We start from the raw sequence: 24,906 nt of genomic DNA, 5'->3' as shown, positions 1-24,906 counted from the left end.
GGATTGAATAACATCCCTAAAAAACATGTGTTGTAGATCTTAATCTCTATTCCCCTGGTTATAATCCCATTTGGGAGTGGGTCATCTTTGTTATGTTAATGAGGCAGAATTAGTGTAGGATGTGTCTTTAGGCAATCTCTTTTGAGATGTAAAAGAGATTAAATAAGCAAGCAAGTTGGCAAAGATGGGGTAAGATAGCTGCGAAAACACATGGAGATCTCCAAGGAACCAGGAAGCAGAAGCCAAAGAGACAAGGACCTTCCTCCAGAGCCACAGAGAGAGAAAACCTACCTCTAGAGCTGTCACCCTGAATTTGGACTTTTAGCCACCTAAACTGTGAGAAAATAAATTTCTATTTGTTGAAGCCACTCACTTGTGGTATTTCTGTAATAGCAGCACCTAGATAACTAAAACAATGGCTACTATACCGATCCGTCTCATCTAGGATTTCCCTCACCCTTGTTGGCCCTCCGCTTCACCAAACGTGATGTTCTTTTCCAGTGCCTGTTCCTTCCTGGTGATATATCCAAAGCAAGTGAGTTGGACATTGTTCTGTTGTGATCCATAAGGTTTTAATTGGCTTATTTCTTCCTAGTCTGTCTTGGTCTGGAAGCTGTGCTGAAACCTGTCCACTGTGCATGACCCTGTTTGTATTTGAAACATCAGTGGCATAGCTTCCGCCTCACAGCAACATACAAGCCACCACCGTACAACAAACTGACAGATGGTGGTGGAAGTAAAGTGAAACCTGTGAGAGCCAGGACTCGACGTGGCTGCTTTGTTCTTCCTGGTCTCACAGGTTTTCTGCCTTTGACAGGGTGCAGTCTTACCACTTTTCGTTCACTCTCTGTTAGTGGAAAATATTTGTGTTTTTTTATCTGACAGGTTTCTGCTTTATGCAGGCTCCGGCTTTTGCACATTTTATTGTATTGTCATAACCCCTGGGAAAAAGGAGGTGGACAAAACAGACATGTCTCTTGTCCTGATGGAACTGATGGCCTAGTATCACAACACTAACTTAATTACTTCATGTAATTTTCCAAAAAAATTTCCAGGAATATAATTTTTTTTGCTTCAGTGTTTATAATCCCTCTTGAAAATATGGTAATTGCATCAAAATGTAGTTACTTCTGTTTAGTAGGATTACTGGTAATTTAAATGTATGTCTTTTGTCCTTTTTTACATTCTGCAAGTTTTTATCGTGAACATGTGTTACTTTTTTATACAGAGAAAATACAACACTTGAAACCCACACTGTCTTTTTAGAAATAACTGAGTTCTCCAGAGCTTTTGTATCCATCATTGTCCTGAAATAGAATTGGCTTTTGAGATAACAAACCCTTCAAGAGGACTTACCCAGAAGATAATTGTGAAATATAAATGTGTATTCAGAAAATCCTCCTTGCATCATATTTTAAAAGAAAACTCAATATTCTTAGATCACAAAAGAATCAATATTATGAGAGGCAAAATTGTGGGAATCTTTTATTAATTTTTATTCCTTTTCATGTTTATTAAAAAATTACCTTTTAATGATTATGCTGCAGACTGTTCGTTTAGGAATGTTTGAAATGCACTGTGAAGAATTAATCAGAGCTTTGGTGAAGCGATCAGATGTTCTTTGTGGAAAACTTATAGCTAAGATGTTCAGAGATCATCAGGAAGTAAACACAAGGTATTTTTGTAATACTAATTATATTTTTGTTTGTTTATTAGATATTTAATCTCATTAAATAATATTAATGAAAGCTAAACAAAATCCTTATCACTTAGTTAAGGTAATGGATTACAGTAGTATCATAAATGATTCAAAAGAAAAAATAATGCCAATGCTTATTTCTATTTGGCTTTAAGTGTTAATTTGCAATTATTTTTTTTCACCACAAATATGCCTTTTCACATGTCTGATTTAAGACAGTATTAAAATGTGTTCACATTTCTTTTGCACAAGTCAGATAGCTGTCATCTAACTTCAGATTTTTGAATTTGTGTAATCAGTACCCAAGTGGGTTTTCAGAGTGGGTTTATACAGTAGTTGTCAGGGGTCTTAAGGGACCCTCAAATTTGGAACTGTATCTTACTATGATTACTCTTCAAGGCCACAGTAACTTGTTATCTTAATTGATAACTCATTTTTGACTAACTGGGCAGTTTTTAGGAAAATTGACTCACATTAAGTAAACTCACTAAATACTAATGTGTAAAGTAGAATACCTGTTTATTTAAGACAAGAAGTATAACTAGTCCACCAAGAACTAGTACTAATGTTGCTCTGGAAACCTCTTTTCTGGTACCAGTTACGTGGGAAAAAAAACAAACAAATAACCAGAATATTTTTTGATGGTCATGATATCAGAGAAAAAAAATATAGTTCATTAAACAGAATATTTCTTTCAGGAAGCATAGAAGCCTGAAGGAAGCTTTATTTACCTACTGTGTGTTAGGTATAAGACTAGGTATTTGGGCTCTAAATATGAATAAAAGTGCTCAAAAAAGTTACAGTGTAGAAGAGAAAGTAGATATACAAACCAGTAAATGACAATATGGTACAGTAAGTACTATACTAAAAAGCAAGTACAAACCACAGAAGTAGAACAGAAAGGAAATGATTAATTCCCTCTCAAGGTGGAGTTTGGGAGAAAGAGGGGAAATCAAGGAAGGCTGAAAAGAGGAAGTGAAGTGTAGATTTCATTTTGAAGGATGAGTAGGAGTTTGCTAGGTGAACAAAGTAGGTGAAAGAATTCCAGGTAGAGAAAATAATATGTAAAAGTCAATGAGGTATGAAAAAGGCATGGTATATTCCAAGACCTAGGAGTGATTTATGTTGCTTCCACAGACACTGTGAGGGAAGAGAGGTCAAAGATAAGGCTGAAGCAGGAGGCACCATGTAAAAGAAGACTAGAGCTTGGGTAGTTGATCTAAGAACCAGAATCATCTGTCAGCTTAAAGCATCTTTTCCTCTAAAACTAGTGGAGGAATAGTGAAAATTTCTTTATTTGTATCTTTTCATGCTAACCTGTTGCCATTGAGTCTACTTCAGCTTATAGTAACCCTATAAGACAGAGTAGAACTACCCCATAGGGTTTCCAAGGCTGTAAATCTTTACAGAAGCAGACTGCCGCATCTTCCTCCCATGGAGTGGCTCATGGATTAGAGCCACCAACTTTTCAGTTATCTGTGTGCTTAACCGCTGTGCCATATTTATTTTAATTTCATAGCTACTTTCCCTGTCTCTTAATTGCCTTCTGAGCTCATGCCAGTTCTACTTTTCCCCTTTACTGTAATGATGCCTCTTCCCTCTCACCAGACTTGACTGGATGTACAGAGGACATGTCAGGACTATTACAGGAACCATTAGGTATCAATGTCTTCAACTTCTTGTCCCTACACCTCTCAACTCACCTCTCCTTGAACCCCTTCATAACTTATCTCCCCCTCGTTCTAAGAGGACAAGTAATCTGTCACACCTTTCAAAGCTCTTGTCTCTATAACTACAGCCCCACTGCCTCCCATCCCTTCAGACCTGGCTCCACCAGTCATCCTCTAAAGCCCTTATTTTAACCCTCTCCTTCTCTGTTGATTCTGCCTCTGAACCTTACAACCATGTTCAAAATCCTCTTCCATCTCCCAACCCTGCACTTTAATCCATTATCATCACGGTGCTATTTCCCCTTTCCTTCCCCTCACAGTCATTCTTCTTGAAGAATTTTCTAAACCTTTTATCCTGACTTCCTTAGCTCCCACTACTCTTTTTTGCACCCCACAGTCAGTTCATTATTTATACTGGCCACAACCCAAATCAGTAGAAATATTTGTACATTACCGGAAGTTTCTGAGCGAGCAGACCCATTATAACCATCCCTTTAATTAGAGTTAATCCTTTCCTTCCTTTGTGCCACTTTCTTTGTGTTGTCTCAGCTAAATCTCTGCTAGAGCCCTTAAAGCTCTAGGTTGGAAATGATTGCTTATGTTCCTGTCTTCCATTTTGGATTGTGAGTTCTTTAGGGCCATTATTACATTTTATCCATTTCTGTATCTTTATCACTTATTTTATCTGGAATGTAATAGATAACCATTAACTATGTGTTGGATAAATAAATACACATATTTGCGTTTAATTCGTTAGTCACATTGGTCAGTTGCAGTCTTACATTAGGAGCCCTGGTGGCACAATGATTAAACCCTTGGCTGCTAACTTTGGACCCAGCCCTTTGGACCCACCAGCGGCTCCGTGGGAGAAAAGATGTGGTGATTTGCTCCTATAAAGATTTACAGCCTTGGAAACCCTATCAGGCAGTTTTACTCTGCCCTATAGGGTCACTATGAGTCAGAGTTGACCCAACAACACAGAACAACAACAACAACCTTACTTTTTCATGCAGTGGAACATTTAAATAGTGCACAGGAATATATTTAGAATGAAATTTCATTATGAGTATGTAAGATTGGTTTTGTCTGGTGTTTCAGATTATGTGATGAATTTGAGAGGATAGCTGAAAAAGCTCTTAGCACTCCTCCAAATACAGCAGAACTGATGGAAATGAAGGTATTGTTTATAAGCTGTTTATATTTGTGTGTGTATCAGTTATTTATTGCCACAAAAATGCTGAGTAACAAATCACTCCAAGTGTTAAAACAGAAGCTTACAATATAAAGGATTTATTTATATTTAGCTCATGAGTCTGCAGCTTGGTTATTTAGGCAGGGCTCTCCTAAATGGATCTTCTAATCTCGGTTGGATTACTCACATATGTGGGCTCAGCTGGGGCTCAGTTGGGTCGACTAGCATAGCTATGTTTTAGCAATTTCACTCTGCTACTCTTGTCTCTCAAACTCTAGCAGGCTAGCCTGGGTATGTTCTCATGGCATGGTAGAGGGTGCAACAGCAGCCAAGTCCTCTGTATAATTGCTTTTTAAGCCTCTGCTGGTATCACACTAGCTGACATTCACTTGGCCAAAGCAAGTCACATGGCCACAGAATCAGAGTGAGAGGACACTAAAGGGCTTGGATACTGGGAGAGGTGAAGTATTGGAACCATTAATGCAATCATCTACCAGAATACTTTTGAGAGTACTGTTAATAATTACCAACATACCAACAGGCATAAACCAGACTGTCCCAGGCAAACCACATTTTTTTTTTTTTTACCAATAAATAATTAATCCTTAAGTAATATTTTATTTTGTCTTTTTATAAAGGCTATCTTTTGTTACATATTACAATTTTTGTGGTAGTTGGCTCAAATATATTATGTTTTAAACATAGGATTTATGGTACTGAAAATACTAGGTAAGTCTCACTTGCATAATTTTTCATATTCTGTATTTGATGTTTCCATAGTGGCAGGTAAAATAATACAAAACAACTAGTTAATCACCTTTTCATTTTATTCCCTTTTCATTTTTATAATATATTAAGCTATAAGATTTATTCTTTTTCATTTTCTAGCATCCCCAAAATCCAAAATAGAGCACTTTTGCTTTTAGATTTAAAAATATTTAAGTTAACCCAGGAAGACGTGTAAAATCATTCAAAACTTTGTGTAGACAGGAAATTACAAAAGGAGTTCAAATGATTACATACATTCTTTAAGTTATCTACTTAATGAAAGTTTGTCAAAATCATTAGAAATAATTTTTACACTATCAACCTCTAAAAAGAGTCTGTTTTCTTTTAAAGTGTTTGTACTTAGATTGGGGTTCTCAGTATGTGAGTGTGTGTGTGTAAAAACACACATGAACATAGATATTCTTTAGAATATTTTTCTATTAGTTGTAGAGGATCAAATGAGTGGTTGTGGATGATTATAAATATAGCTGGAGAGCCTCATAATTGTGAGTTCCTCTTTAAATTTTTTTTGGAAAATGAATATTGAGTATGAAGAGTGTTATTTATTTACCCTCCTGGCCATCACTGGAGATATTTAGGAATTTGGGGTTATTTAGTGTGAATCTCTACTGTACCTAGCAACCTTTAATGGAATTAGCAAATAAGAGAGTCATTGGTATCTTAAAAAAGTTTATTCCCACAAGGACAAAATTGCTGGTCAATTTATTCAATTCAGAAATCAATCATTTTTTATCAGTAGGGAGAAATAAAAACCCTATCAGTTCACTATGTAGAAAGCTGATCATTTAACTAAATTACAAAAATATATTTTTGGTCAGACTTTTTGTTACTTGTGGAAACACCATGGTTTGCATCCTATTTGTTTGGATTTGCAAAATAAAAACATTAAGTCTAATTAGAATGATATCATTGAAAGATTTTTAGGCAATTTTGCTTTTTTGCTTTTTAATTAAAAAGTAAAAACTTAAACATTATAGAATTGTATTAATTAAATTTATGTACATGTATAAATAAATTTTATATAAGTATAAAATTAAAATTTCCTCCTTTCCTTTTCTGTAATTTCTTTCCCTAGTGGGTGACCGTTCTTTATAGTTTGCTGTGACATTTTCTCTTTCCAAACTTATTTTGTCTGCATATGCAAAGATGTAAAACACTAGAAGGAAATATGAAGAGAATGAGAGAGTCAGAGAGAGATGGAGGTAGCAAGTTGGCAATAGAAAAATAGCTAGAGATTGAAAAGAGCTTCGAAAAATATATATTTTTAATTTATGAGCATTTACCCAAAGGATAGGGAAGGGGAGCATAGATGGTTACAAATAATTGCCAGTTTTCTCATTTTTTAGCAAAGTAGCAGGTTTTCTTCAGAATTTATATTATTAAAATATATAAATTAATATGTATAAAAAGTGCATTGAGGAAGTTACACATATGTGTGTGTGTATATATATATAAGCACACACATACACTTATGCCTACACATGCTCATGCGCCTATTTATACACAGACACTGAGAGATAATTCTCTGCAAAAATGGAATAATTATCACACACACTGTGCTACAAATTATGTTATTCACTTAATATATCTTCTATTTCTCTTACTAGGTAACTACTTAAGGTAACTCTTTTATCCAAAATTGATAGCCTGTTATCCCAATATAATCTATTAAGTGATCTGTTATTTCACCCGTGATTTGAAATATACTTTATAAATATATACATATTCTGCTACAAATTATATTTCTATGTACACATGGATCTATTTCTGAACTCTCTATTCTGCTTCATCTTCTATTCCTGGGCAGACCAACAACTGTTTAAATTACTGCATGTGTATAGTATGTTTTGATACGAGCAGGGTCAATCTCTATCATTTTTCTTTTTCAAGATTATCCTTGATATTCTTGAATATTATTTCAGAGAACTTAGAATTATATCAAATTCATCTTTAAAAAATGCCATTGCAATTTTGATTAAAATTGCATAGATTTTATAATTTGAGGAGAATTCACATCTGTATAATGTATCTACTCCTTACTTACTATCTCATTAGCCAACATTTTGCATTTATGACAATAGTAAAAAAGGTACTATTCTGACTATTTTGCACATTAACAAGGCGGCAGGCATGACAGCAGTGGCTGCAGAGTGTCTCCTCTCTTGAGGAGGGTCACTGGGTGGCCTTTAGGAAGCTGAGCTGTACTGCCTCATGCCTTCCATTGCTTCCTGCCAGTGAGGGTGCCACATCCAGCTGCCTCGCAGAGCCAGCCTCCTCCGTGGCCATGAACTCCGGGCAGGCATGCAGGAAGCACCAAGCCAGCAGGTGACTGTTCTGGGTTCCCAGCTCCTATGCAGTAGAGGTCCTGCAGCTCAAAATTGCTGTTGGGTGGGAAGGGAGGAAAGAAAGAGTCATTGGAGACGGTGTTTGGAAGAAATGCGCGCAAGTAATGACATCCCAAAGTGAGCTGAGCTGGGCCTGAAGCCTCCACCTTGGTAGGTCTAGGCATGTGGCCAGACTCCCAGCACCTTCACAGGAAACACGGAGCCTTAGTGACTCCAGGCCCAGGGCAGAGCAGGCTCCGAGATCATGAACGCAGGGCTTGCAGGGGTGAGAGTGGAGCCTTGGAAGTGGCTCTGCTAGGGAAGCTCTGACCCAGCACAGGAGGAGGGTGAAGTGGTTAAGCCATGGACTCTCTAGTCACATAGCCTGGCTTTATCCAGCTTTGTCTCTGCACAGGAATAATCCATAACTGGACTCGTCTCAGTGATGAGCACATCAGTAGATCTTAGCTGTTATATTTCTATTATCATATTTACTAAAAAAAATTTTTAAAAAATCAGACAAATAGTTGGTCTGAAAACAGAAAAAAAATCCTCCATTTTTGCATAATGCCGATTTTTGCATTAATGACCTGGTCTTTGGAACCTAACCATGTCGATAAGTGAGGAGTGGGTGTATTATGTCTTAACATCCAGAAACATATGTTAAAATGTCCTTTGCTAAAGTTTCATAGTTTTCCTCACATAGATTTAGCACATTTCATGTTAAATTTGCCCAGAGTTATTTTTCAAATTTTCATACCTGTTAAGAATGAGATATTTTTCTCCACTGTAGTTTCTAAACTGGTTACTGCTGATTTATATAGGAAACTATTGATTTTCTACATGTCCATTTTAGACTCTGTTACTCTCTTGAAAGCTCCACTATTTGATCAGTTCGGTTTTATTTTATTTTTTTACTTTCTGTGCAAAATTATATTTCAGAGAACATGAGGTAACTGTGCAAGCATATCATGTTGGCTAGGTCCCATAAGGCTCTATAGGGTCTGGCCTCAATTCACCTCATGGCCTTCTACTGTGTACCTCCCCTCCCTGCTGTAGCCCGCTGGCCCTTCAGCTCTGACACTCACTACCTCTTGCCACTATTCCTACATACTTTCCCTCTGCTTGTAATCCTCTCCACCTTCCCCATTTCCTCAGTAGCTCCTTCTCGTGCTTCTTCTGCTCTCTGCTTTTTGGGAACTCCCTTCCACCCTGAACTACTTCAGATCCCTATGTGTGCTCTACCTAAGGAGTGCACCTTTCCTTTACGGCACTCATCTCTGCTACAAGTTTGCAATTGTACATTTGTTATAATGGTTAATTGACTATGTCTGTCTCCTCAGCTAGACTATAAGCTCCATGAGGGCAAAGGCCATGACTGTTTTTTTGGTCACACTGCATTGACAGCTCCTGGCATAGTGTCTGGTATACAGTACCCAAAAACCAAACCTGCTGCTTTTGAGTTGATTCTGACTCATAGTGACCCTATAGGACAGAGTAGAACTGTCCCATAGGGTTTCCAAGGAGCAGCTGTCAGATTCGAACTGCCAGCCTTTTGGTTAGCAGCCATAGTTCTTAACCATTGCACCACCACGGCTCCAGTAATGCTATTTTGGAAGAATAAATGGTATCACTCAGCATCTGCTTTATATCTTCCGGTACCCCATAGCATTCTTCTCTGGTTTTCCAGTGCTTTTATGTTGTTATTTTTTTCTCTCACTTTAGAAGAGGTGAATGGGAGGGATGAGCGGTACACTGTGCCACAATTCTCTATCTTGAACCAAAAGGCTACACTTTTCTTCTAACAAGTCTGTGCATATTTATTCACCAAATTTCCACAAGCTATTTTTTCACACGAGCTAATAAAGTGCCATCTGCAATTTTTGTTTTCCCTTAGGCTTACATTCAGAAAGTAGAGGCAGGTGATATGATTGAACTGGGCCAGAGATTAGTGGACTCCAAAAACTGCCTCGCATTCCTTATTGAGTGTGCCAACTTTTCTCCAGCAGATATTAGGCTAAATAACAATGTTTTCCAGTGGTATGGAAGAATGGGAGAAATTTTTGAAGAACATAGAAAAATCATTAAAGAGAAAACAGAACAATATCAAGAAGGTCTTAAGGTTGGTGTCATGGATACTTTTAATTGTTTTCATTTTCCAGAAATGTTTAAATTTTAACTTTCTACAAAGCATTGTCAACACCTCTATTTTGACAGCTATGTATGTTAACTTTCTCACACTATAAATGCAATCAGAAGATAATACACATATTAGATCTTTTATAATGCTAAATTGAATGATTAAGGAGTGAATGAGCAGTATGTTGATTGACATTGGGTCAGTTGATTTTTCAGAAAAGCAAAAATGATAAAAATGATTTTTAACAGGGAGAAAACATTGGAACCTATTGTCCGTAAATGACCATTAATAGAAAATAGTATTTATCCGGTACAGTTTATAACACTCATTTGAGTTGATTATTTTTATCATTTGAATGTAAAATGCACCTTTACTTCTCATATTTACTCAAACTCTCCTAAGTACTGTGCCCAGAGTCAGTAGTTTAACCTGTTTTTGTCTTATGTACAAGTTGCTTTGTGATACTTGGCCCTGTCTACCTGGCCATCCTCCTCTCCTACTTCTCCCTACTCTTTGCTCTTGACTTTTCAGTTACCCGGAGCAACTTCCAGGCCCCTGAACATGCCATGTTCTTCTATAGCTCTCGTCTCTTGCATATCCTCTTCACTCTCGAACGCATCCCTGCCTCACACACATGCTTTACTGTCTAGCGTAATCAGTTTATTTTCTCAGAACCCTTTTAGTCAGTCCTCAGGACTGCTTCTCCTCTGCTTGTGTTGCACTTTTTAAACATCTTCACAGGTTCAGTTATCCTATCATTTTATTTTTATTTTCGTCTATCTTTTCCCATTAGACAGCCAACTAACCCCAAGTGAGCAGGACTGTTTCATTTTTACTTTTTCTCCATTCGTATCCCCACTGGCTAGCACAGGGATTGGCACACAGGGATATCATGAGCACACCATAGGCTATTGTCTGAATAAATGATTTAGTATTTTTAGTCTCATTTTACGGATGAAGAAACTAAGGTTCTCAGAAATTAGGAGACTTGTTACAGGTCAGCCAGTACAGAAGTCCTTTGATTGCAAGCCTCACTCTTTCCACTGCACTACAACAAATGTAGTTAATTGGCAGAATATCTTGTTCAGAGAACAATTCATAGACTTAAATATAGATATCTTCATCTAAAACTGTAATCTATATTTCTGTTTTACGTTTAGGCCGTTTCAAAATCTAAGCAAACCTGTGGAAGGCATGATTAATAGTAAATATTAGACATATAAGTTACATAAGTAAACATTAGATGCAGAAGTTACAATAAAATCGGTTCTTAGAAAATTGCTAGGTAGTCTAGAATTATCTATACTTTTTTGTGTAAAGTATGCTATTCTACCAACTACATGTAATATTGATGAATTTCTTCCTCCCATTTTCCTTCCTCCACTGGGGCCAGTGTAATACATTTGCCAGGAAACTAGAGAAAAGAGGACAGAAATCAACCTAGATAATCTATAAAATAGAAAATCTATTTTTGAATAACCTAAATTTGACTTTTGAATATTTTATTAAGAGCTATATTTTAGAGTCATTTAATTTGGAATGACTTACCAATGAAAGCTTTATATTAAGACTTTGTCACTAAGAAAATCACACACACTTGTTTTATATTGAAAAACTGTAATTTTTAGACTTTTAAATCTGGATATATTTACTTTACACGTGTCTTGTAAAGAGAGCTCATAGGACAAGAAAAATAACCTGTAATACTTGGTTTTGTGTTGATAATTAAAGAGTATCTGAGTATCAGAACCAAAGAAATTGAGTTTTTCTTTCCAGTTGTTTGCATAATGCTATAAATGTCTTTACATCCCTTAACAAATTGGTGATTTCTTTTAGACCCATACTTGATTATTATGAGATTTTTCAAATGCTTATAAAACATTTGTTGCATAAATTCTTCAGCATACTGAAGAATATCAGAGTTTAACACATTCTTATTCATTTTATTAGTTAGAACTTCTTACATAAACCGTACAAGGATAACCCTTACCTAATTTGTGAATTAGAGGTGACTAAATTCACGATGTTTTACTCTATTAATTTTTAATCCTAGCTCTTAAAATTCCTGTATATTTTAGATCCCAGTCATATTCCAGATCATCTCTTTATATTTTGCTAGTGACAAAATATAATATTAATTTTGATCATTCTTACAAATATTTAACTTTTCTTGTGATGTTAGGGGTTTTAACTTTTTAAAATAGTAACTAATGTTGTTTTTATTAGTTACGCTGTGAACGGTTTCTGGAGGAATTGGAGAGTTATTCTAAGCAGGCAGAAGAATTTTACACCTTTGGGGATCTTCAGGATGTACAGCGATACCTGAAAAAGGCTCAAACACTGAATGGAAAGTTAGATGCAGCAGCAGACAAGGTATAATTCTTAAATTCTTAAGAGGATGAATTAGTTCAAGTGAAAAAGGATTGGATTTGTATTGGGGGTGCACCTTTAAGAAGTAGATCAAATAAAGTAGCTTAGCTACATTTAATTAGAGAATAACATATCGATCCAAATAGATTTTATAGACAGGCTCAAGAAGAAGCAGCGCTGGTGTTTCTCTTGGTAGTGAGAGTAATTCAGTGGCCTCCATCTTTCATCTTAAAGAAAGAGTTATCTCTCAGGCTGCTTCTTAATTTTTATATTGCATCATTTTATTATTAGTTACACTATGATTGTTGGGAATCCATATTTTTGAGAAGAAGCATGCAAATGATTGTTGTTGATAGCTGCTGTTGAGTTGGCCCTTCCCAGGTACCACACAGTGAAACGCTGCCCGGTCCTGTGTCATCCACATGATCAGTTACAGACCGGACCATTGTGATCCATAGAGTTTTCACTGGCTGATTTTCAGAAGTAGATCGCCAGACCTTTCTTACTAGTCTTTCCCAGTCTAGAAGCTCCACTGAAACCTTTCAGCATCACAGCAACATGCAAGCCTCCACTGACTGATGGGTGGTGACTGTGCATGAGGTGCATTAGCCAGGAATCGAACCCTGGTCTCCAGCATGGGAGGCGAACATTCTACCACTGAACCATGAATGTCCCCTAAGCAAATGGTAGCTTCCCTAAGCAAATGATAGCACCTGGCCACTATTAAGTAGTTTTTCCATCGTCATAGAGGCCAGCTTAGATTTGACTGCTATGTTTTTAAATTAGACCCATTGTTTTTTTCCCACCAAGCCACTTTGCTCCCAATACTGCTATTTCAGAAATCAGCTTTTCATCAGAAGAAGGTAGAAGGGGAAAAGCCACACCCTTTGCCATGTAAGATGCTGGAAAATTTTAATTGAATTTTTTATAAAAAGGGAAAATAAGAAAATATACCATATTATAATGTTCTACCATTTTTCTTACATTGAAATATTTTAATATAAGTTCAGATAATTAGTTTATAATTATCGTAAATATATAAACACACAGTCAGAAAAGAGAAATAAATTCTAGTTTTTTTAAAATTGAGATCCCCTGAAATTTTAAGTAACCGGTGTAATTTATATATGTAGCTCACACTTTCAATTCTATAGATTTTTCCTCTGAGCCATTTACATTCTCACATATTTTACTACTAAACTAAGAGGAAGTTAATGCCTGCTTTGCCCCTTGTCTTATCCTCAAGATGTAGCTCAACTTGCATCTTTTCTGCAACATCTGTGACTGTACTGTTTCAACAGGATTCTCCTGCTCTGAGTGATAACTTTTTTTAATATACTACTCATTTTATGGAATCCATGGGTGATACAGTTAATATGCTCAATTGCTAACCCAAAGTTTGGAAGTCCACTCAGAAGCACCTTGGAAGAAAGGCCTGGGGATCTACTTCTGAAAAACCAGCAATTAAAAACCCTGTGTAGCACAGTTCTACTCTTGGCACACATGGGGTTGCCATGAATCAGAATAAAGTAGCAACTGTTTTTTTTTCTCCATTTTATAATGAAGAGATACTGCTTTGAGACATCTCTTCTATTGCCTTATGTTATTATTGAACAATTGTTACTTAACTCTCCAGGAATGGATGTCTTGCCTCCTCAGCTGCATTACTAACTCCTTGGGGTTGGTACTTTGCAATAAGTACTTTTTTCTATTTTCCAAGTCCCTAACACAATGGTGTGCATATTAAAAGTACTTAGAATGAATGAAGCTAAATCTTCAACATCCCTGGGTGGGCAAAGATTTTTTATATATGTAAATTTATTTGGCTATTTTAACTAGTTTAAGCCAGTCTTTGTTTTCAGGAAATTGTAACGAAGAAGAAATAAGTGATCACTATTCAGTTTTCCTAGATTATGGCCTAACTTTAGTTTACGGGCTTATTGAGGGTTATTTTAGATCATGTTTTGAAATAAATATTTTTAAAAACTTAATTTTGAATCTCATTTCATAATAACTAATATATTTAATACCTGTTCTTCCAGATTGAGCAGTTTAATGCTGAAGAGGAGGCATTTGGTTGGCTACCATCTGTATATCCTCAACGTAAAAAAATCCAAGATGGTTTGAACCCTTATCTTCGTCTCTATGAAACCGCTGTCGAGTTTGGCAATAAATACAGAGGATGGACAGAAGGACCATATAACAAAGTGAATCCAGATCAAGTAGAACTAGATGTTGGAAATTATTGGAGAGGACTGTATAAGCTGGAGAAAACCTTCCACGATTCTCCAAATGCATTGGCAATGACAAAAAAAGTAAGAACAAAGGTGGAAGATTTCAAGCAGCACCTTCCTCTCATCCAAGTGATCTGTAATCCTGGTTTGCGGCCCAGACACTGGGAGGCCATGTCCAACATTGTTGGTTACCCCTTGAAGCCGTCAGATGACTCTACTGTCTTCTCTTTTTTAGACATGAATCTGGAACCATTTTTAGATAGATTTGAAGGTATTAGTGAAGCAGCTAGCAAAGAACATTCGCTTGAAAAGGCCATGGATAAGATGATTACTGAATGGGATGCAATGGAATTTGTCATTCTTTCTTATAGAGAAACTGGGACATTTATTTTGTCATCAGTTGATGAAATCCAGATGTTGTTGGATGACCACATTATTAAAACACAAACTATGAGAGGATCTCCTTTCATTAAGCCTTATGAAACACAAATGAGGTAAAGTGATATTTACATGGCAGTATTTATGCTGTGTTACCGAGAACACTTGCATTTAATGTACAGTTCTTTTTTTTAAAATGGATTCTGCATTACATACTTAATAATTTAAATAATTCTTTGTAAGGAATGGCAACCTCACTGCTTTTAGAACAGAACTAATCCCTTCCTATCATAATGGTTTGTTAACTTCTGTTTTCATAACAAAGGCACTGACAATCAGCATCCAGATACTCATTTTTATTGCCTATAATCTGATTTTTATATTTGACTCTCAAAAATAATTTTGTATCTACGAACACTAGAATGTATAAACTATAAAAGTGAAGATAATAATGTCATTTTCCAAATATACTAATTAGTTTGTAGTAAAGTATTCCTGAAAGTCTATTATAATTTCCATTCATATGCATGAAGGATGGCTGGATAAGGGCAAAAGAATGAAACTACAATTCTAGTCTGGGGTTTTAGTCATATGACATAGCTGGTTTAAGTGAAAGCTTTATCTTGTGTGTCATTTCAATTTTTGTAATTCATATCAATCAGTTTATATTTTACCTCAAATAACAGTAAATCGAAATCAGATTACCACTTTCATTGTGAAATTTGCATAGTAAGGGAAAGCTGACTGCTTATTAAATGTCTGCATCTGATTATTGACATATTTCCATACACTTGAGTGACCTCTGATTGGAGTTGTCTCAGTCACTGTGTTTGGTTGTTCTGCTTCTGCCCAGCTTGCTCCAGTGTGTTCATCAAGAGAGTAATTTTGTCACTACTCTGAAATTGGTTAATGTAGATTCTGTTTTTAGGAACTTTTCTTGATATCATTAATTGGTAGGAAATTTTTTCCATCATTCGGGGATTAGAATGAACATCAGAAGAAAGCAGGGGTATTTGCATTTTCTCGTCTGCTAAGAGGTTAAACAAATTCATTGTTAAATAGAAAGGATTTTGAGAAAGGCACTTAAAAATGCCTAGTGACTTTTAAAAATCCTATTTACTTTTTTGGTTTTAACTATCTAAAGTTATAGATTTCCCTTTATAAACGTTGAATAGTATGTTAATATACACATAAAGCTGTCCCATCTCTAAGTTGCTATGTAATAAATCATTTTTTATGGCTATGTTATCTCTTGTAGCATTGCGGTTATAGCTGTCTGGGTTCAAATCTTGACTGTATCCTTTATTAGCTGGGTGACTCTGAGCATGGTACTGACCTCTGTGTGCCTTAGTCTCCCCATGTTTATTTTTTTGTTGTTTGTTTTTTATTGTGCTTTAGGTGAAAGTTTAGAGAGTAGTTTCTCATTAAACAATTTATACACAAATTTTTTTGTGACATTGGTTGCCAACCCCTTCATGTGTCAACATTCTGCCCTTCTCCACCCCAGGTTCCCCATTTCCATTTGTCAGTTTTCCTGTCCCTTCCTGCCTTCTCGTCTTTGCTTTTGGACTGGTGTGCCCATTTAGTCTCGTATACATGGTTGAACTATGAAGCACGTTCCTCACATGTGTTAATGTTTGTTTTATGGGCCTGTCTAATCTTTGGCTGAAGGGTGAATTTCAGGAGTGACTGAGTTAAAAGAGTGTCCGGGGGCCATACTCTCATGGTTTCTCCAGTCTCTGTCAGACCAGTAAGTCTGGTCTTTTTTGTGAGTTATAATTTTGTTCTACATTATTCTCCGGCTCTGTCCAGGGCCCTCTATTGTGATCCCTGTCAGAGCAGTCAGTGGTGGTAGCCAGGCACCATCTAGTTGTTCTGGACTCAGTCTGGTGGAGGCTGTGGTAGTTGTGGTCCATTAGTCCTTTGAAATAATTTTTCCCTTGTGTCTTTGCTTTTCTTTATTCTCCTTTGCTCCAGACAGGGTGAGACCAACAGATGTATCTTAGATGGCCTCTTGCAGGCTTTTAAGACCCCAGATGCTACTCACCACAGTTGGATGTAGAAGATTTTCTTTTATAAACTGTGTTATGCCAATTGAGCTAGATGTCCCCTGAGACCATGGTCCCCAGCCCTCAACCCAGTAACTTGGTCCTTCAGGGAGTTTGGATGTGTCTATGAGTCGGAATTGACTCGACGGCAACAGGTTTGTTTTTTGGGTTTATGAAGCTTCTATAACTTTGCCTCAGTCAAGTTGTGCTGACTTCCCCAGTATTGTGTACTATCTTACCCTTCACCAAAGTTACCACTTATCTACTATCTAGTTAGTGTTTTTCTCTCCCCTTCCTTGTAACCATCAAAAATTGTTCCTTTCTGTATGTAAACCTTTTTTTTTAAAATTCATTTTGTTCTATGAGCCTGTCTAATCTTTGGCTGAAGGGTGAATCTCAGGAGTGACTTCATTACTGAGCTAAAAGGGTGTCTGGGGGCCATTCTCTTGGAGTTTTTCCAGTCTTATCAGACCAGTAAGTCTGGGCTTTTTTTTTGTAAGTTAGAATTTGTTCTACATTTTTCTCCAGCTGTGTCTGGGACCCTCTATTGTGATCCCTGTCAGAGGAATCAGTGGTGGTAGTGGGCACCATCTAGTTGTGCTGGACTCAGTCTGGTAGAGGCAGTGGTAGTTGTGGTCCATTAGTCCTTTGGACTAATCTTTCCCTTGTGTCTTTGGTTTGCTTCATTCTCCCTTGCTCCAGACAGGGTGAGACCAGTGGAGTATCTTAGATGGCCGCTTACAAGCTTTTCAGACCCCAGATGCTACTCACCAAAGTAGAATGTAGAAGAACATTTTCTTTATAAACTATGTTATGCCAGTTGAGCTAAATGTTCCCCAAGACCATGGTCCCCACAGCCCTCAGCCCAGTAATTCAGTCGCTCAGGGAGTTCGGATATGTCTATGGAGCTTCCATGACCTTGCCTTGTACAAGTTGTGCTGGCTTCCCCAGTATTGTGTACTGTCTTACCCTTTACCAAAGTTACCACTTACCTATTGTCTATTTAGTGTTTTTCCCTCCCACCCCTCCCCTCCCTTGTAACTATCAAAGATTGTTTCTTTTTGTGTATAAACCTTTTCATGAATTTTTATATTAGAGGTCTCATACAATATTTGTCCTTTTGTGACTGACTTATTTCACTCAGCATAATGCCATCCAGATTCATCCATGTTGTGAGATGTTTTGTAGATTTATCATTGTTCTTTATCATTGCGTTGTATTCCATTGCAAGTATGTACCATAGTTTGTTTATCCATTCATCTGTAGATGGGCACTTAGATTGTTTTAATCTTTTGTGATTATGAATAATACGTAATGAACATGGATATGCATATGTCTCTTATTTCTCTAGGATGTATTCCTAGGATTAGGATTGCTGGATCATATGGTATTTCTGTTTCTAGCTTTTTAAGGAAGCACCATATCGTTTACCAAAATGGTTGTACCATTTTGCATTCACACCAGAAGTGCATAGGAGTTCCAATCTCCCCGCAACCTCTCTAACATTTGCAATTTTCTGTTGTTTTTTTTTTAATTAGTGCCAGTCATGTTGGGGTGAGATGGTATTTCATTGTAGTTTTGATTTGCATTTCTCTTATGACTAGGATCATGAGCCTTTCCTCATGTATCTGTTAGCCACCCGAATGTCTTCTTTGGTGAACTGTCTGTTCATATTCTTTGCCCATTTTTTAATTGGATTATTTGTCTGTTTGTTGTAGAGGTGTTGGATTTTCCTGTAGATTTTAGAGATTAGACCTTTATCAGCTATGTCATAGCCAAAAATTTTTTCCCAGTTGGTAGGTTCTGTTTTTATTTTTTTACTGTACTTTAGATGAAGGTTTACAGATAGTTTCTCATTAAACAGTACACATATTGTTTTATGACTTTGGTTAACAACCCAACGACATGTCAACACTCTCCCTTCTTGACCTTGGGTTCCCTATTACTAGCTTTCCTGTCCCCTCGTGCCTTCTCATCCTTGTCCCTGGGCTGATGTGCCCCATTAGTCTTGTTTTGTTTTATGAGGCTGTCTAACCTTTGGCTAAAGGGTGAGTGTCGGGAGTGACTTCATTACAGAGCTAAAAGGGTATCTGAGGGCCATACTCTCAGGGTTTCTCCAGTCTCTATCAAGCCAGTAAGTCTGGTCTTTTTTGTGAGTTATAATTTTGTTCTACATTATTCTCCAGCTCTGTCCAGGGCCCTCTATTGTGATCCCCGTCAGAGCAGTCAGTGGTGGTAGCCAGGAACCATCTAGTTGTACTAGACTCAGTCTGGTGGAGGCCTTGGTAGTTGTGGTCCATTAATCCTTTGGACTTATCTTTCCTTTGTGTCTTGTTTTCTTCATTCTCCTTTGCTCCTGAAGGGGTAAGACCAGTGGAGTATCTTAGATGACTGCTCACAGGCTTTTAAGACCCCAGAAGCTACTCACCAAGGTAGAATGTAGAACATTTTCTTCATAAACTATGTTATGCCAATTGAGCTAGACGCTCCCTGAGACCATGGTCCCCACAGCCCTCCACCCAGCAGTTCAGTCCCTCAGGGAGTTTGGATGTGTCTGTGGAGCTTCCATGACCTTGTCTTGTACAAGTTGTCCTGGCTTCGCAGTATTGTGTACTGTCTTACCCTCACCAAAGTTACCGCTTACTGGTTGTCTATTAGTATTTCTCCCCCTACCCCTCCCATCCCTCATAACCATCAAAGATTATTTCTTTTTGTGTGTAAATGTGGGTTCTGTCTTTACTCTTTTGCTGAAGCCTTTTGATGAGCATAAATGTTTAATTTTTAGAAGATCCCAGTTATCTAGCTTATCTTCTGGTGTTTCGGTATTGTTAGTTATGGTTTGTATCCTACTTATGCCATATATTAGGAGCCCTAATATTGACCCTGTTTTTTCCTTCAATGATCTTTATAGTTTTGGGTTTTATATTTAGGTCTTAATCCATTTTGAATTAGTTTTTGTGTATGGTATGAGGTATGAATCCTGTTTCTTTTTTTTTACAGATGGACATCCAGTTTTGCCAACGTCATTTGTTAAAAAGGCTATCTTTTCTTCATTTAATGGGCCTTGGACCTTTGTCAAAGATCAGGTGGCCATAGGTGGAAGAATTTACATCTGGGTTCTTGATTCTGTTCCATTGGTCAATGTGTCTGTCGTTGTACCAGTACCAGGCTGTTTTGACTACCATAGCTGTATAGTAGGTTCTGAGGTCCCCATCTTTAAGTAGATTTTTTTAAATTGTGCTTTTAAGTGGAAGTTTACAGCTCTAATTAGTTTCTTATTCAAAAATTTATACACGAAGTATTTTGTGACATTGATTGCAATCCCAGTATTGTGTCAGCACTCTCTCCTTTTCCCTTTTTACCTTGGGTTCCCCGTGTCCATCCATCCAGTTTTCCTGTCCCTTCCTGCCTTCTCATCTTTGTTTTTGGGCAGGTATTGCCGATTTGGTCTCATATACTTGATTGAACTAAGAAGCACATTCCTCATATGTGTTATTGTTTTATAGGTCTGTCTAATCTTTGGCTGAAAGGTGGACTGTGAGAGTGGCTTCAGTTCTGAGTTAGCAGGGTGTACAAGGGCCGTAGTCTTGGGGGTTCCTCCAGTCTCTGTCATACCAGTAAGTCAAGTCTTGTTTTTTATGAATTTGAATTTTGTTCTACATTTTTCTCCCACTCTGTCTGCGACCTTCTATTGTGATCCCTGTCAGAAGAGTCAGTGGTGGTAGCCAGGCACCATCTAGTTCTTCTGGGCTAAGGCTGGTGGAGGCTGTGGTTCATGTTGTCCATTAGTCCTTTGGACTAATATTTTCCTTGTCTCTTTGGTTTTCTTCATTCTCCTTTGCTCCTAATTGGTTTAAGTAGATGTTTTAATGGATCCTGCCTCATAGGGTGACTATACAAAGGCATTCAAGTGTGTAGGTCATAACAAATTATGGATAACATCATGAAGAATGGGAATTCCAGAACCCTTAATTGTACTCATGAGGAACCTGTACATAGACCAAGAGGCAGTTGTTTGAACAGAACACGGAGATATTGTGTGGTTTAAAATCAGGAAAGGTATGCATCAGGGTTGTGTCATTTCACCATACTTATTCAGTCTGTATGTTGAGCAGATAATCTGCGAAGCTGAACTATACAAAGAAGAATGGGGCATTAAGATTGGAGGAAGATTCATTAACAACCTGCAATGTGTGATGATACAACCTTGCTTGCTGAAAGTGAAGAGGACTTGAAGCACTTACTAATGAAGATCAAAGACTATGGCCTTCAGCATGGATTACACCTCAACATAAAGAAAACAAAAGTCCTCACAGCTGGACCAATAAGCAACATTATAATAAGTGGAGAAAAGGTTGAAATTGTCAAGGATTTCGTTTTTCTTGGATCCACAATGAACGCCCATGGAAGCAGCAGTCAGGAAATCAAACGACATATTGCACTGGACAAATCTGCTACAAAAGACCTCTTAAAGTCTTAAAAAAAAAAAGAAAGATATCACTTTGAGGACTAAGGTGTGTGTGACCCAAGCCATGATATTTTCAATCTCCTTATATGCATGCAAAATCTGTATAATGTATAAGGAAGACTGAAGAAGAATTGATGCATTTGAATTATGGTGTTGGCGAAGAATGTTGAATATACTATGAACTTCCAGAAGAATGAACAAATCTGTCTTGGAAGATGTGCAGCCAGAATGCCCCTTAGAAGTTAGGATGGCAAAACTTTGTCTCACATACTTCAGACGTGTTGTCAGGAGGAACCAGTCCCTGGAGAAGGACATCATGCTTGGTAAAATAAAGGGTGAGTGAAAAAGAGGAAGACCCTCAATGAAATGGATTGACACAGTGGCTGCAACAATGAGCTCAACATAACAATGGTTCTGAGGCTGGGGCAGGACTGGGCAGCATTTTCTTCTGTTGTACATAGAGTTGCTGTGAGTTGGAACTGACTCGACGGCACCTAACAACAACAACATTGTTGTAAATATGTCTATCACACAACTTTTCCCAGTTCAACTTTTTACAGGTATACAACTTATTGACATCAGTTACGATAATTGGCTGTGCAACCCTACCTGTAATCAGTGCAACTTTTCCATCACTATTAACCCTTCCCCCCCCCTCCTATCCCTGTAACCACTAATAAACTTTGTTGTCCATACATTTGCCTTTTCTTGTCTTTTTATGAATGAAGTCATACAATATTTGTCCTTTTGTGACTGGCTTATTTCACTCAGCATAGTGTCTTCAAGCTTCATTCATACTATAGCGTGTATCAAGATTTCATTTCTCCTACTGGCTGAGTAGTATTCCATTGTTTGTATGTGCCACATTTTGTTTATCCATTCATCTGTTGATAGGTATTTAGGTTGTTTGTGCATTATATTTATTTTTAAAGTAATGAAGTCGTTATTTATGTTCTCCATATTTAGAAATGAACTGATAACTCATTGTAAATTCCAATATTCCTCTTTCTTATGAATACAACACTAATTTATTGAGGGATATGTAGATTTTTCTTTAAATGCCAGCTTTATCTTAGGAATTGAAATATTCTGTAAATAAAACCTTTATTGCCTCAAATTAAAAACAAAGAAACAAACAACAACAACAATAAAATCTGTGAATGTTAAAGCAAATGAACTTTAGACATAACTAGCTTTTCCTAAGAAGTTCAGGGTGCCCTTCATTGAGAATACTATTACTGTCTCCAAAATCTAACTTCTCAGTTTGTACCCTCTAGCTATGGAACTGGATCTCAGAAAGGTTTATTGTTATGACATATACAGAAACTAGCCCATTTATAGATAGCTGTATCTTAAATTGTATATCTCTATAAGCATAGATGTTCATGTGATAATTTTAAAAAAGGATTTTGTAGAACAAATCCAGTGATTTATCCTTGGATGAAGCTAGATGAGTGGAAATTGGAATAACAACACTGCACACAAGATTGATAGCCTAGTCGTGGTTTTGAGTTTTGTCATCGGAAGTGTTGCTTGGTTTGCTGTTGTTAAGAGCCACTGTGTTTTGCTTCTCAGAGAATGGGAGGGCAAGCTCCTGTTGCTTCAGGAAATTCTGGATGAATGGCTCAAGGTCCAAGCCACATGGCTGTATTTGGAACCCATTTTCAGCTCTCCAGATATTATGTCTCAAATGCCTGAGGAAGGCAGACGATTTATAGCTGTGGATAAAACATGGCGTGATATAATGAAAAATGTCATACAAGTAAGTAAAAATCTCTGAAGGTGTGATTATTTGGTTGAAGTGACATGGTTTGTGTTTTCAAAACAATCCAGTAAGCCACTGTGCTTTTCCCGTACACATTCTCTTTTCATCTATCTTTGTAGAATTCTAGGAGCAAGAAATATCAAAAGCAAAATAGATATTTTGCCCTGATTACTCCTTAGGGGCCAAATTGAAATTGCATCATATAATGACTTTTGGTAGTAGTGGTTCTAACTGGATGTTCTGGTAGGAAGACGCTGTACTCAGTGCTTGCTGCCCCATCTGTCCTGTGTGCTCCTTGATAGTATGAGCTGCAGCTCTGCTGAAACGTACTGTTGTAGAAACATGTCACTGTGCCAGCCACTTAGTCAAGAAGTTTCTCTGTAAGGACCTTAAAAAAAGGTGAGTTGCCAAGGATAAATAGATCTAAAAAGTTCAGTAAATGCTGAACAGAATGCTAAATAAATAAATAACACAAATACTGTGGAGAACTTAAAGCTAAGGAGGCTGTTTAATGAAAACCAGTAACACTGAAAAGGATATGGTATTTATTTAATTCAAAACATTTATTTACTCTCTGCTAAGCATGGTTTAAAGAGCCCTGATGGCACAGTGGTTAAGTGCTCAGCTGTTTTGGAAACCCTGTGGGGCAGTTCTGCTCTATCCTATAGGAGTTGGAATTAACTTGGCAACAACGGGTTTTGGTTTGAAGCATGGGTTGTGTGTTATTGGAAGTTATGATTAAAGTAGAATAAATACTAGTTATTAAATTCTATCATTAAATGCATATAAGCTTTGGTTTGGTATTTTGATGAAATATGGTACTGTAAGATAGGAAGAATATTATCTTAATTTTTTCCTGTCCTGAAATAAAAATGTGCATATTTTTATTATTTAAACATTTAAAGTTATGAGTATAACCCTAAGTACTGATTAATACTATGTTAACATCAACTATATGATTTGATAAGGAGATATTATAGAAGGATGAATGTGGGTTGTTTTGTATTTAATAAGTTTCCCTCATTTTATTTAGTAGTACTTGAAACAAATCTCTGGATAAATCAAACTTTTGTAAAAGTAATCACACTGGTATTAACTCCTTTGTACTTAATCATTTCTACTAATTTATAAATTTAGTCTTTCATACATTGTTTCCTAGCAACAGGACAAACCCTTATAACATTTGGAAAGGAATCAAGTAGAATTTTTTTGTTGCCCCCCAAAAGCAAAAAGTAGATGCTTGTATTTTTATAGTTGGTATAATTAAAAAAATAAAACAATGATTTCTTTTTTTGGTTTTTGATCAAAATATTCTTCAAAATTCCATATTGCTAAGCCAATTTTATAGACATTCCAATGCCTGGAAAGGGGCAGCGGTGTTGGGACTAGTAAATAAAGGAAGCAGATATCTGATTCTATAAAACCACCTAATTAAAAACAAACAAAAAAACATTACTTGCCCTCATTCCTAAATAAGCAGGCTTCTTTGGGTTGCACCTCATTTACTTTTGCTATAAGACTTGGTTGTTTTCCTCAGCTTGCTTTGCATTTTCTCCTTCTCAACATGTTTAGTATTCAGGGTAGCTTTTGTCCATACTCTCCAAAGCTTTGAAAAGAAACATAAATTCATGTTCTCTCAGGAAGTCTAATGAGTGACGTGTATAGCAGAGGCTGCGGGATTAATTGCTTGGTATAAAAGGCCATCACTTGTGTTCTTAGGGCTTCCTAATAAAGGTTTTTTGTAGAGGTATACTATGCCAGGGTAGAAGGCTCAGAGGGTAAAAATAGAATGTAAAATAATAGTGTTAATATAACTGGCTTGATTGAGG

At 36.9% G+C, this 24,906-nt stretch overlaps 1 protein-coding gene across 1 annotated transcript in view; it reads left to right on the top strand.

Annotated features, from left to right (window-relative positions):
• The window catches only part of DNAH7 (dynein axonemal heavy chain 7), a 270,960-nt gene that overhangs the window by 43,254 nt on the left and 202,800 nt on the right, over window positions 1-24,906 (top strand). Inside the window, exons 14-19 of the mRNA XM_004378290.1 lie at window positions 1,548-1,675; window positions 4,468-4,546; window positions 9,572-9,796; window positions 12,041-12,187; window positions 14,227-14,912; window positions 22,888-23,074. Of these exons, the coding sequence (XP_004378347.1) occupies window positions 1,548-1,675; window positions 4,468-4,546; window positions 9,572-9,796; window positions 12,041-12,187; window positions 14,227-14,912; window positions 22,888-23,074 (1,452 nt within the window). The remainder of the gene's footprint in view (window positions 1-1,547; window positions 1,676-4,467; window positions 4,547-9,571; window positions 9,797-12,040; window positions 12,188-14,226; window positions 14,913-22,887; window positions 23,075-24,906) is intronic.

This window comes from Trichechus manatus, unplaced genomic scaffold, assembly GCF_000243295.1.
Source record: "Trichechus manatus latirostris isolate Lorelei unplaced genomic scaffold, TriManLat1.0 scaffold00056, whole genome shotgun sequence".
Classification (NCBI taxonomy): Eukaryota; Metazoa; Chordata; class Mammalia; order Sirenia; family Trichechidae; genus Trichechus; species Trichechus manatus.
Note: the sequence above shows the minus strand (reverse complement) of the source record. Positions and strands in the feature narration are given on the sequence as shown.